We start from the raw sequence: 13,633 nt of genomic DNA on the forward strand, positions 1-13,633 counted from the left end.
AATTCCTGTGGCCCCCACACACACCAGGGTCCGGGGGAGGCATAGTCTCTCTCCCAGTCCTTCTTGGCGTCCCAGCTGGGCACAGCTCCCACCTGCCAAACACACACTGTCTTGGCTGCAGCTTGATACTTCTTTTAGTACCATAGAGAGACATTTCAGACAAAACGTAAAAAATTAAGTAAATTACTATGCAAACAAATAAAGTTACCATAAAAAATGACAAATAAATAATGAAGAGCATAAAATGTGAGCATAAATAATTAAATGAATCAAGAAATGTATTTTTGTTGCCTTTTTCTTATGTATTTTTTAAATCATTTCTTATTTTTTTATTTCAGTCATACCACAAGCACAACACAAAATAAGCCCTGAAGTGAAACTGTCACTTTTACTAGTCCATGCTAAGGGTTCTAGCATGTACTATTTATTTTTATTTTTGGGAATCGCCGGTACACTGGATCAAATGACCATTTACACAGGACACATCAGATGCAAACTTCTTCAGAGTTTCTTCAATGAAAGCACACTAATTCTGGGCAGTTTCCATTATTCAGATAAAACTCCCACAACCCTAATCTTAACCATAGAGTTAACCAGCTCTGCAGCAAGACTCTATTGGCGTCCATCACTGTCAACTCCATGTACTGCAGAGATACCAGTCTCCAAGTCATGCACAGCGCTTACCTCTCTATTATATAAAAAAAATCCTGGGAGGAGACGAGACTTTTTAGCCTGGGCCTCTTTCTGGAGTCTTCATGTGGATGGTTCCTTTGGGAACCAAAAGATAATATATGGTATCACCCAGAAGAACCACTTTTGGCACCTTTGTTTTTAGGGGTGTATGACCACTCTGCGTATGATTCACCTGATCTCAAAATTGTAAATGCTAGAGCCCACCCTCACGATTTTGACGTGCGACAGTGACAGTTTTCATTTCAGGGCTTATTTTCTGTCTCGCACAGTGTCACTCAGTTAAGAAATAATTAAATAAATAGGCCTACATAATGAAATAGGCAACAACATATATATATTTCTTGACAATTATTTATACCAGTGCCGGTCAATCCATTAGGCGACACCGAAGGCGGCCGCTGTCATCTGAGGGCCGCCATTTATGCAAGTAAGGGGAGCGCGCTCCGGATACAGAGGGCCGCTCCTTGGTCAAAGTCTAATACCGACTGGCATAATAGACAACGCACGCCGCCTAGGGCTTCAAATGGGCGGCACAGATCATACTTACATGTCATTTTATCATTTATTTAATGTCATATTTCACAGCTTCGTCCGAAGTATTCCTCCATATAGTAGAATAGTAGGACACTTCTAAAGCAATTGATACGCATATGACTGATTAAATAGGCCTACTGTACATTTGAGCATCATCTAACTGGGTCTTCTGCCAAACTATATGGGTGAACTGTTATTTAGTTGTTGCAGTTTTTGAATATAACCGTATTTGCACATTATACAGTACAATTTACGTATATTACTGGGGATCGCGGAGTTGGAGTCCGCTCTCGAAACAATTGGTGCAATTCAGGAAATATCCCTGTCGCACAACAAGGCCGCTTAAAGTCGCCATCACCAAATAACTTGCGCGTCTTTGCAACTGTCGGACGAAACCAACACATACACAGGGGGAACATGCAATCTCCAAGTGGCGGCGCTAACGTTATCTAGTCTGTTAAAATCTTTGTGTTCAACATTTACATACACCAAGGTTTGTGATCGCTGAATTGTATGCAGAGCTAAACTTTTTTTTAATCAAACGTAAAATCTTTATCAGATAAAGCGCCTTTCACAGCAAAGGACATTTCAGGACAGTTTACTGTACATGGTAGACAGGAGCACAAGATCACAAGTCAGATTACAAGATAGGCAGCATGACTTGATCTCTGTCTCTTTAAAATAAGTTGATTGGCTTCTGCAGCTGTGAAACTGGAGAACACAAACTCGACAGCTGCGAGGAAATGGAAATGCAGCTCGTAATAAAGCAGATTACACCTCCCTCGAAATAAACAGTGAAGTGACCAACGGACCAGTCCGACCGAGCGCCTGGGCTCTGAGCTATGAGGGTTTCGACAAGCCTGGCCCTTACGCTGCTGTTGCTCTGCTGCGTCTCCTTTCTCGGTGAGTTTAGCTCTACACTAGAGGTTTTCGATGTGACGGGGACATGTTAGGTTGTGCAGGGTGAATGAACTGGAGTGAGGTTTGGAAAGCCATCAGCGGTGCACGAGTTCAGACCTGTAAAGACTAGACGGCCTGAAACCCGTTGTGCATAATTGTGGTGATTCGGATCTGCGCTACGCAATATTCGAGGACGCAATCGGCTTAATCTCAGCCAGGTACCCGCTCCCCGGCTACGCCAAAGAATCTAATTGATTAACTGAGAGAAAACGGAACAGCCCCGACAAGAACTTGAGCTGAATTTATAATTTTAGTCGCGATGCCGTGTGAAATCTTTATGTGAATAGTTTACCTTTTAGCATACACTTATTTCTTTCTGTGGATGGCCAAGTGAAAACTATCCTGCCCATTGTGAGCTGATTGGTATAGCAACTGGCAGAAGTGGAGCAGAACCCATCAAGAACAAAGCGAGATAGATAGATAGATAGATAGATAGATACTTTATTAATCCCAAGGGGAAATTCACATATTCCAGCAGCAGCATACTGATAAAAAACAATATTACATTAAAGAGTGATAAAAATGCTGATATAACAGACATTAACTTTGCATAATGTTAACGTTTATCCCCCATTCCCGCGGTTGGAATTGAAGAGTCGCATAATGTGGGGGAGGAACGATCTCCTCAGTTTGTCAGTGGAGCAGGACTGTCACTGAAGTTGCTCCTCAGTCTGGAGGTGATACTGTTCAAGTGGATGCAGTGGATTCTCCATGATTGATAGGAGCCTGCTCAGCTGCCGTCGCTCTGCCACGGATGTCAAACTAACTGTCTTTGTTCAAATTCCGGCATGGGCACGATCTTTGTGAAGTTTGCATGTTCTTCCAAATTTCATGCAGGCCTTTCTCAGGGTTAAGTTAACTGGCAAGTTTAAACTGTCTCAATATGAGTGGGTGTGTGCTTTATACAGGATTGGTTCCTACTTTGCCTTGTTGCGTTTCATATTGGTTCTGACCACATGACCCCAAAATGAAATATGTGAATGGGTGTAATAATGGATGGGTGAAGGGGATATTCATACATACTTACATATGTACATTCCCAAACCGATCAAATCCAGTATAGTATTGGCCAGAGCCAATCCTGCTGCACTCTGCATAAGGTCGGAAACACTCTTCTACCGGGCACTGGTTAATTATGGTGCACAAATTCATTGCACATTGCCACCCATGTAGATTCATCAGTTGGTTTAACCTGTACATTTTTGAGGTTGATAGAATAAAAGCAGAATATGTGAAGGAAAAATCCAAACAGAGTTAATACAGGCTGTGTCTGAGACTGTCTGGCAGCAGTGCCAGCTGATGTGCCATTATGGATTCCTGGATGGAATACCCATTGTGATAAAGTTATGCAGGGTCCCCTTTCAATTGGTTTTTATTTTTATATTTTCTCAGGTAAATTCTGATTAAAAAGGCAATATATATAATTAAAGAATAAAGATATAACAATTAAAGAAAATTGCAGATTTATATACTGTCAACTGTGGGCTCAAAATGATGGAATTACAGTCTTGAAAATTACAGCACTGAGCCATGTAGTGATTCTGACTCAAGTACAAAATGTTTTCTGGAGGGGGGTGGTGGTGGTTGGGTTGGGTTGGGGAGGGGAGGGTTGCGTGTAGGTAGCCAGTCAGCCAGCCAAGGTCTCCAGGATTCTGATTATGTCTGATGTGGTCTGTTATAACTGGATGTAGACCCCCATTGGTTGATTTTTTTTTCCGGGATGCTGCTGATTGGAGCTTTTGTTTTCCTATCCTCTGTTGTCAATTGGCCATAGTTCAACCAATTATTATGAGACAGATACTGTTGGTTTCCATTCATGTTAATCAGTTTCTACTTTGTGTTCTGGGTGCTTTAACTAATCTATGTCTTTGTGTACTAATTCTGTTTTCTTAATTTGTAAAATTTATACTTGCAAATATAAACTGCTCAAAAAAGTTAAAGGAACTCTTTGAAAACGCATCAGATATCAATAGAAAAAAATCCTGCATGGTGTAATTACTGATATGGACTGAGTAATGTGTTAGGAATGAAAGGATGCCATATCGTTTGATGGAAATAAAAATTATCAATCTACAGGCTAGTCCATTTTGCCGAAATTTCATTGCAGAAACTCAAAATCATGCTCTGTAGTTTGCATGGCCCCCACGTGCTTGTATGCATGTGTGACAACGTCGGGGCATGCTCCTAATGAGACAACAGATGGTGTCCTGGGGGTTCTACTCCCAGATCTGGACCAGGGCAACCCTGAGCTTCTGGACAGTCTGAGGTGCAACCTGGTAACATTGGATGGACTGAAACATAATGTCCCAGAGGTGTTCTATTGGATTTACTGTAGGTCAGGCGAGAGTGGGGCCCAGTGAATAATATCAACTCCTTCATCCTCCAGGAGCTGCCTGCATACTCTAGCCACATGAGGCCGGGCATTGTCGTGCACCAGGAGGAACCCAGGACTCACAGCACCAGCATAGCGTCTGACAGTGGGTCCAAGGTTTTCATCCTGATTCCCTATGGCGGTCAAGGTGCCATTGTCTAGCCTGTAGAGGTCTGTGTGTCCTTTCATGAATATGGCTCCCCAGACCATCACTGGCCCACCACCAAACTGGTCATGTTGAATGATGTTACAGGCAGCATAACATTCTCTACAGCTTCTCCAGACTGTTGTTTGTCTCATGTGCTCAGGGTGAACCTGCTCTCATCTGTGAAAAGCTCAGGGTGCCAATGGTGGACCTGCCAATTCCGGTATTCAATGGCAAATGACAATCGAGCTCCATGGTGGCGGGCAGTGAGCACAGGGCCCACTAAAGGACAACGGGTCCTCATGAAGTCTGTTTCTGATTGTTCAGTCAGAGACATTCACACCAGTGGCCTGCTGGAGGTCATTTTGTAGGGGTCAGGAAGTGTTCATCCTGTTCCTTCTTTCCCAAAGGAGCAGATACCGGTCCTGCTAATGGGATAAAGACCTTATATGGACCTGTCCAGCTCTCCTAGAGTAACTAACTGCCTGTCTCCTGGAATCCCCTCCATGCCCTCGTGACTGTGCTGGGAGACACATCAAACCTTCTGGCAATGGCACGTATTGATGTGCCATCCTGGAGAAGTTGGACTACCTGTGCAACCTCTGTAGGGTCCAGGTATCCCCTCGTTGCTACCAGTAGTGACACTGACCATAGCCAAATGCAAAACTAGTGAAAAAACAGTCAGAAAAGATAAGGACGGAAAAATGTCGGTGGCCTCCACCTGTTAAACCATTCCTGTTTTGAGAGTCATCTCATTGTTGCCCCTTTAGTGTACCTGTTGTTAATTTCATTAACACCAAAGCAGCTGAAACTGATTAACAACCCCCTCTGCTACTTAACTGACCAGATCAATAGCCCAGAAGTTTCATTGATTTGATGCTATACTCAGATTAAAAAGTGTTCCTTTAATTGTTTTTGAGTAGTATATTTTTCTTTTATCTGCAAACTTATCACAGCACTCTCCTCAGAGAATAGCACTATATAAAAATAAACTGAATAGTGTTAATCTATGCCACTCAAGCTGGCCAGGCTTGTTATGCCTTCTGTGTTGTAAAAAAAATAGTCTGTGCCATGCCCAAAGGGAGCATTGAAAGAAGGTGTAGCAGTGTGCTGCACAATAACATTTAAATAATAATAAATATTTCTGGGATATGCATTTAACGTCATGAAATGCATACTTAATTATCAAAGTAGCAACTGGAAAATATTTTAGAAAAAGATATTGCAGAATAAATCAAGAACATTATCTTAAAGGTCATGCATAGTGAAAAAACTGGAAAACTAGAAGAATTGTACCATCCTACAAACAATTAACAGTAGAACCTTTAATTGTTATAAATAATCAAAAGTGTTAAATACAGTATTAGTATGAAAACCAATTAAAGGAAAACTACAAGTACGAAACACATTTATTATTGCTCTTGCAATTATTAAATTTGGTGTTTTTGTTTTGTTAACTTCTGGTATATCTGAAGTCTGAAAGATAATTCGCAAATGGACTGTCTAAGTCCTGTTCCACTTGGATCGTCCTGTGATGCAGGCTAATAAATAACAAGAGAATGCAGAGGTGAATGAAGTGTTTGAATGAAACGGATACCCCAACTTGCCACGAGATCCACTGCGTCATATCCTCTAGGACGAAGCCTTAAAAAAAAAAAAAACAAAAACAACAATAAAGAACTACTTAAGAGCATTTATATAAGGCAGAATATTCAGTGGGGGCCAGCCAGCTCTATATGTAAGGATTCTATTTCTGTCTCTCACAGTGTCACTGGAATAGGTAAGTTAAGAAATAGTTAAATAAATATGTAAAGAAATCGGCAATAATATATGTTTCTTGATAATTATTTATACCAGAGCTGGTCAATCCATTTAGCGACACAAAGTGGCCGCTGTCGTGTGTGTGTGTGTGTGTGTGTGTGTGTGTGAGCCAGATGCATACATATATTAAAACGGAGAACTTTTTTTTTTATTAGAAAACACAATCACATTCATTCATAATAATACAACAAATGCATACAAGATAACAGACAAAAATACATGAAATGTTGTAGACAATTGCAGGTGTCGAGGTGACCGCCTCACATGCACATTTGTGAAAGGCAATATTTTCTTACAACAATATTTTTTACATTAAAAAATGCAAAATTGAGATTGAAGTATGAGCAGTAAGAGTGACATACATATCAAGTGCCTAATTTATGTGCTGTCTGTAAAAATATATAACTGAAAGTTACTGAGTTTTGAAAGTAACTGACATTAGCATTCATATTCCAGATTTTTCAAATATTGTATTGTGTGTTTGTGTGTATATATATATATTAATTGTCATTTTGTAAAATGTTGCTTATTTCTGGAATGGTATAAAGGTATCAGCCACAACAGAACACCATTTCATTGTCTCTTACGTTCGCACAGTGCACGTTCAGTTTAGTTAGGGCAGGCAACTTTTAGCTTGTGAAGCAGAGTTTTAAATATCCAGGTAATTTCACATTCAATTTTGCAATCTCAAAACTCAAAAATATGTATCTGAGTGAAACGGAAGCAGTAAAGAATATACACATTTGCATTTTTTTTTAATGTCTCTCTTGTGTGTTCTATAGATTTTAAGTAAATTCTTTTAATTTGTTTCACAATTTCTTCAAAAATCCTATTTATTATTCAATAAAAAGTAATAATAAAGCATTTTTTTTTATATCACCCATGGTTTTAAGAATATGCTGTATTTGGGGGTATTTTATTGTGAACCCAGTATTACAATATGTATTGAATGCTGTAAAACAAGAAGCAGACACATTAAAGGTTGAGCAAATGCCTGTGACCCCTTATAATGAAAATAATTCAAAAAGCAAAATTATTTTTACAAAGATAAATTTGATACCTTTTCAGACAGAAGTCTGATAGTGGACAGACTCAAAAATGGCCAAACTGCTGGTCATATGGGATCCAGTCAGGAAAAATCAATTCCAGGAGAATGGACACTGGAAGGAAGTCATGTCAGAGGTAGAATGGCCTTCAGACTTAGATTCTACAGAGAGAGGAAGAGAGGAGGCATTAACACACTGCACCAACTCCTGGTTTGGTTAGTAACTACCATCACCAGAGCCCATAAACTGCTTCCCAAATGAGTGTGATAATGTGAATTAAGTATGTTGACTCTTACTTAGTAGGGATATATGGTGGGGAGGTTTTGACAGCCATGCATAATCGTATCTAGACAAAGACCAGAGCCCATATTTATCCAGCGTCTCAGAGTTAGACCTAGGAATTGCACTACATGTCAGACTAGGATAAACATTTGTGCTGCTTCAGAGTAGGACATAAAAAGGATTTGCAAAGCTCTCTACACCTATTCCTAGCTAGGAGTGAAGAGTTTTCCTTGTAGAATGAACAACTTCACGATACCCCAGGTTGCAAATTGGAAGTCATGATAATGTTTTATAGTTTTCTGATAATTAATGCTAAGGCTGAACCACAAAGATAATAATAATATTCAAAGTAGTAGTAGTAGAAGAAGAATAATAAGGTAGAATATTACTGTAAGTTACACATAATTGTTGCCACTTTTCAATAACATAAAGAATAATTCTGTAATGAGCACAGAGACGGAAAGACTGAGCTACACACACTGAGTGTAAAGCCTGAAATCGGGCATGATTATTTGACGATTGTTCTTGCATTGCACCCTATGCTTGCTAGGATAGGCTAAAGCAAGTTTAGAAAATGGATGGATGGGTTGATCAGATGGATGATCCAAAGCTGCACTTTTAGATGAATCCCTTTGCTTGCTGTTATGGCCATGGGAAACACTCTGTAAAATAAGTTACTGAATCTAATCATAGCTATTGCTCTGTTTCTGAAGTATTGTTCACTTTTTCAGTGTCCTGATGGTCTTCGACTGTGCTGTGCCATGCGTAGTCTCTCTCCATGACCCCACTTATCTTCTGCAAGGCTGTATTTATCCAGTATCCTGAGGGGCTGTGCCTGCCTTCTTGAACATTCCCAGGCTTTTAAAATGTAACATGAATGTCCCAGGGCTTTGTGTGACATTTCGCTGTCAGTAGAGTTTGCATCCATGACCCCTCTGTTTTTTGAAACTGTGTTATCACTTGCGATTCATGGATGCCTACTCAAGCACACTTTGGACAATGAGTGCACATTTTCATGAATGTAGTTTGTTTTAACATTACTTCACATAGATTTGTGTGGAAATGGCTACATCTGCTTATTACCTTTCAACGTCTGGTGCAAAATTCAAAGAATGGCTGGTTGTAACATACCCAAATCATCACAATTGCAAAGCTGCATTTTACACATAACGTTAAAAACTTTAATATTGGCTGATAGCACATGAGTTCTCCACATAGATGGAGCAATCACGAAGGTACAAGATTAGTTATGAATACATATATTCTCTGTCCAATGAATATCTTTTTCCGAGTTCATTGTTGTCCAGCATTTCCAAAACATTCTGCCTTCCTCAGGGTGTGCATGCTGTTACAGCCTACCAAAAGGCCTAGGGGTATATAAATAGGCCGCACACAAGTTAGAGAGAAAGGGAGACAAAATACAGAAAAAATAACTAAACCAGCTAACTAAAAAGACTCAATTTATTGTCAAAAAGAAAAACCTCACAAAATATGGAGAAAGTTACACACAAAACAGAAGCAAGACAGGAGGATAACACTAACTTAGCTATCTAGTTAAACAAAATGTACACAGCTAGAGACACACTGTCCCCATTTATCACATAGATGGTTAGCTTACAACAATTACATTTCTTCAACAAGCAATAAGAAACAAAAACCCAAAACCAGGCCATCCATTTCTTACTTTGTGAAACCCAAATCATTCTCCTCTCGCACTTTTTCTCTACCCTAAAACCCAAACAAGCTTAATTTTATAACCTGCTCCCCACCCACAACCCAGGAGATTTAACAACATTGGGCAACTCAATAGGTGGGTAATTATGGCAGGACTCAAGTCATCTGCACCAAATTAAAAAAAAACAAGCCAAGTTTAACAAAAAGATCTAGAGTACATCATAACACATGCTGATCTCTTCCTGAATGGCATCTTCTGGCAGCTCCTAGTGAGTTAGGACAGCTCATGAGTTCTTTGAAATCCTAGTGAAGGTTTGGAGTCATTTTGTAATCTAGGAAAGCTGATAAAACGCTTTTACCGGTACTCCTTTTCTAGGAGTAGGACCAAATTTATGAGAATTTTGAGCCCATGAGGCCAGTTGTCCGACTATAAAACACTTGATGATAAATACAAGCATAGATACTACAGGGTGGTCCAGATCTAATTATGCAGATCCAGAAGTCTGGATGACTTTGATTTATGCAGGGACGATTCCAGTTCGGCACGAAGACGATTCTTCATGTCGTCAGTTCACACACTTCTCATTGGTCTGGGATTTTTCGGGTGATTTTGTATGTAATAAACTTAAAGTTATAGCGTAATGAAAATTGCATGATTAGATCTGGACCAGCCTATACATTAAACAGTGGATTCAGACAGTATTCAGACCCTTGTGTTTTATTCACACTTTATTGTATTGTTGATTTGGTTTTAAATGGATAAATTTGCAATTTTTGCTCATCAATCTACACTCAATAACCCAAAATAACAAAGGGAACACCTGTTTTTTTAGAATTTTCATTATGCATTCTTTTCCAGTTATACTTCATAAAGTTAAAGACTAAGAAAAACAATCAATTGTAATGTAATATAAAAAAGGGGTAAATGTATATACAGTGCCGTTAAGTCAAACAGTCTGTTTTTCAGAATTGGAGTGCAGGGGATATTGAGAAATAGTTGATTTTAAAGAAATGGTAGAGCATTATGTAAATGCATAAACTTCTAAGTATAATGGGATATTGTGCCAGCATAGACAGTGCTAATTTACCAAAGATTTAGACAGTAGTCCTGCATCATATACTGTGGTGTACTTGTATGAAATACTGGGAAATTGTAAATCATTGTTCTAGCCTCCATCGACTTCAGGTTATTTTACAAGGATCAGGTAAAGTCATAAATACCATTGAGGCCACCTGTCAATGTGACATCTAATTGATATATCCACCTGGCTTTGTGCTTTAACAAGACGTTGTTGTAATCCCCCGCCCCCAACCCCTCGGACGTGGCTTAACAATCTCGGCCACAGTGCAGCTGTGCTACTGTGTGAGCCATTTCAGTAAAGCATTTCGATAATGGATGTTTTGAGGATCACTTACAGATACTGTATTGCTCTTATACTCCAACGATCCTATTACAAACTCAGTCTTGCCAGCTTAAAAATAGGGACAAGAACAAAATATTATGTACACAACACCCTTAGAATTACAATTAAAGTGAGCATTTAATGTGAGGTAATGCACCCTTAGCGGCTGAGTCTTGTGAATGTACTGTGAAACTTTTCTAAAAGAAAATGACCCAGAGATGTGCTTTGTTCCATGTGTGGTGTGCTGAGGTGTGTCACACAAAGGGAAAAGTTGCTGATTTTGTACTCTGTGAAAGCAATAGCTATACACTTTATACTTCAGTCTTTATATGTACACAATTATGCGAGCCTTCTGATCCAGCATCTCATCCAGGAAAGGCCTTCCAATCTTCTCTACTAAGGAAAAAGAGAAGTGGTTAACAAATCTTTTTATTACTCAGTGTTGTGAATTACATGTAGGTCAGGTTAAAAAAACGAATCTCTTCTTTACATCTAAAAAGGGTTAAAAGATGTAAATACTTGCTAGTGGTATACACTGTTTAACAATTGATTATTCTATACCAGGGTGCCCAGGTTTTTCTTTACCGTCACTTTCTAAATCACTTACCAATTTCTACTGTTAATTGACTTATTTACCCTACAATTACCTGTTTTTTTAAGACTCAATCGTCAGAATTGCTTTGTAAATAAAAAATCAAACAAAAATGAGATGCAAAGTGTGCAAACAAATGACCAGCTAAGTTGGGGCCTCAAATTCTAACCAGTTTCTTAATTAGAAGCTGCTTGTTGTTGTTAATTAAATCTGTTATTTAGTTCCATGGCTTGCCAGTGCTCTCATTCTGCCACAGCAGACATTTCTAAAAGTGTTGATTCTCCATCATTCTAATAGCACAGTGTGGTGCAGTGTATTAGAGGTCTGTGGTGGAACTGGTGAGTGCAGAGTTTTTAAAGAATAAAGCGGCTCAGATTTCATGAGTGTAGGTGTGTGCAGAAGGAAAGCTCCACCGAGTGCTTAATGGGGGAACTGGCTGACAGTTCATTCACTTGCATGAGTGCAGTCAGACCAGCCATCCCTCGTCAGTGCTCTGCCATTCGTTATGGAAGCATCTACACTCCTAGGGTTATGACTAGATCTGAATAGGATTAAAGGGGGAGACTGAAAAAGAAAGAAAAGCAGAGGTAGACAAAATTGGGGAAGAGGTAATGGAGAAAGGCAGAATCAGAGCCAGAGTGAGAAGTGAAGCTGTCAGTGATATCTCATGGAGGAGCATAGGCAGAGGTGGATCATCCCAGTTGAGGTATAGATCAGGGATGGTTGTGGGCTCCAGTGGACCTGCTGCATCAATGGAAGTTGACAGGAAGAGTAAACTAGGCTTGGCTTGTCCCATAGGTTACCTAAAGGTGTTGGCAGGGGCAGGATTCAGATTGTGGATGGTTCGCCAGTTTCTCAGTTCTGCTGAGTAAGCTGCAGGGGTAATGAATGAGGGAGAATGGAGCAAAGGGAGCAGATTCAGACTTTGGTTTCATTCCTGGTTTTAGATTTGAACATATTTATTGGATTTTCCTATTTATTGATTTTTAATTTCCTCTAGTCCATCCTCAATTATGACTATTGATGTCCCAGGAGGCAGAAGGTGGGTACGCGAGCTATTACACACCGTCAGAATGTATTGTGGACCTGAGCTGATCAACATTATTGAGATCTTATCTTTCAGATAATTGATAATACACAAGGGTGAGCTTGTCATGTGCTGGATCATTTTGTATCTCATTATTGTTTGGCTACTAAAAGGACAAGAGAAACAATTAAGGGGTCTGAGTCTTTCATAGCAGCCAATTAAAATGGAGGGGAAAAGTAGTTAAATTGCAGCAAAACTTGGTCACTAATCAAGAAAATGGTTAGCATGAAAATCTGCAGCAATTGTAGACGTGCAGGATCCACCCTTGATCTAGATGTTGATTAATAAATCAATTTTAATACAATTGTTTTTGTTATCTGAAGTAGCATGGCAGTGGTTCGCATGGCCCCTTCGCAGCTCCAACAATCCTGAGTTTGAATTGGTTTTTGATTGCCGTCTATATGGATTTGTGTGTTAATCAAAGACTCTAAATTGACCAATATGAGATGTGTGTCCTCCAGTGGATTGGTATCCTGTCCAGTGCTTGTTCCCACCTTCTGCCCATGCTGCATATAGGTATTGACTCCCTCTGACCTGGAATTGCATAATTTGGTTAGAAACATTACTTTAAACAAAATTATTTTGGAATGCATTAGGTAGCATTCTTATTCAGGATGTGCTTATGAATTGTATTCACTTTCCAGCCTCACACAATACAATATATTGGTACAGTTTAAAGTCCAACACAGCCCTGTCAGTCACAAGCAGGCCCTGTTGCACCTGTGAATAAGCACTGCTGTGCTCTGTCATGCTGTCATGGGTGATGGACAGCACCACGCTGACCAAACTGCCTTTTCTGTGGTATTGCATTGTGAAAAGGAAATAATTCCAGAAACCCCCTAGAGTAAGCCGCTGACATTGATGACACAGTCCTTTGCTTAAAACACAAAGGACACATGAAAGAATTGCTGGCCTAGATGACCTTGATAAACAAACCCAAGTTAATTGCTAAATATTGAAGTAGCAGGGAGGAGTAATTTAAACACAGAGCATTATTGGGAGGTTTTCCAAGAACGATAGTTGTG

At 39.6% G+C, this 13,633-nt stretch overlaps 1 protein-coding gene across 2 annotated transcripts in view; it reads left to right on the plus strand.

The window, feature by feature from the left end:
* Nucleotides 1–1,957: 1,957 nt before the first annotated feature.
* Nucleotides 1,958–13,633, plus strand: part of chrne (cholinergic receptor, nicotinic, epsilon) — a 74,262-nt gene continuing 62,586 nt past the window's right edge. Inside the window, exon 1 of one of the 2 annotated variants that reach the window (XM_039747159.1) lies at nt 1,958–2,130. In XM_039747159.1, coding sequence (XP_039603093.1) covers nt 2,070–2,130 — 61 coding nt within the window. In that variant the 5' untranslated portion in view covers nt 1,958–2,069. The remainder of the gene's footprint in view (nt 2,131–13,633) is intronic. The other variant, XM_039747158.1, reaches the window with a different exon arrangement.

Source organism: Polypterus senegalus, chromosome 3 (assembly GCF_016835505.1).
Source record: "Polypterus senegalus isolate Bchr_013 chromosome 3, ASM1683550v1, whole genome shotgun sequence".
Lineage (NCBI taxonomy): Eukaryota > Metazoa > Chordata > Cladistia > Polypteriformes > Polypteridae > Polypterus > Polypterus senegalus.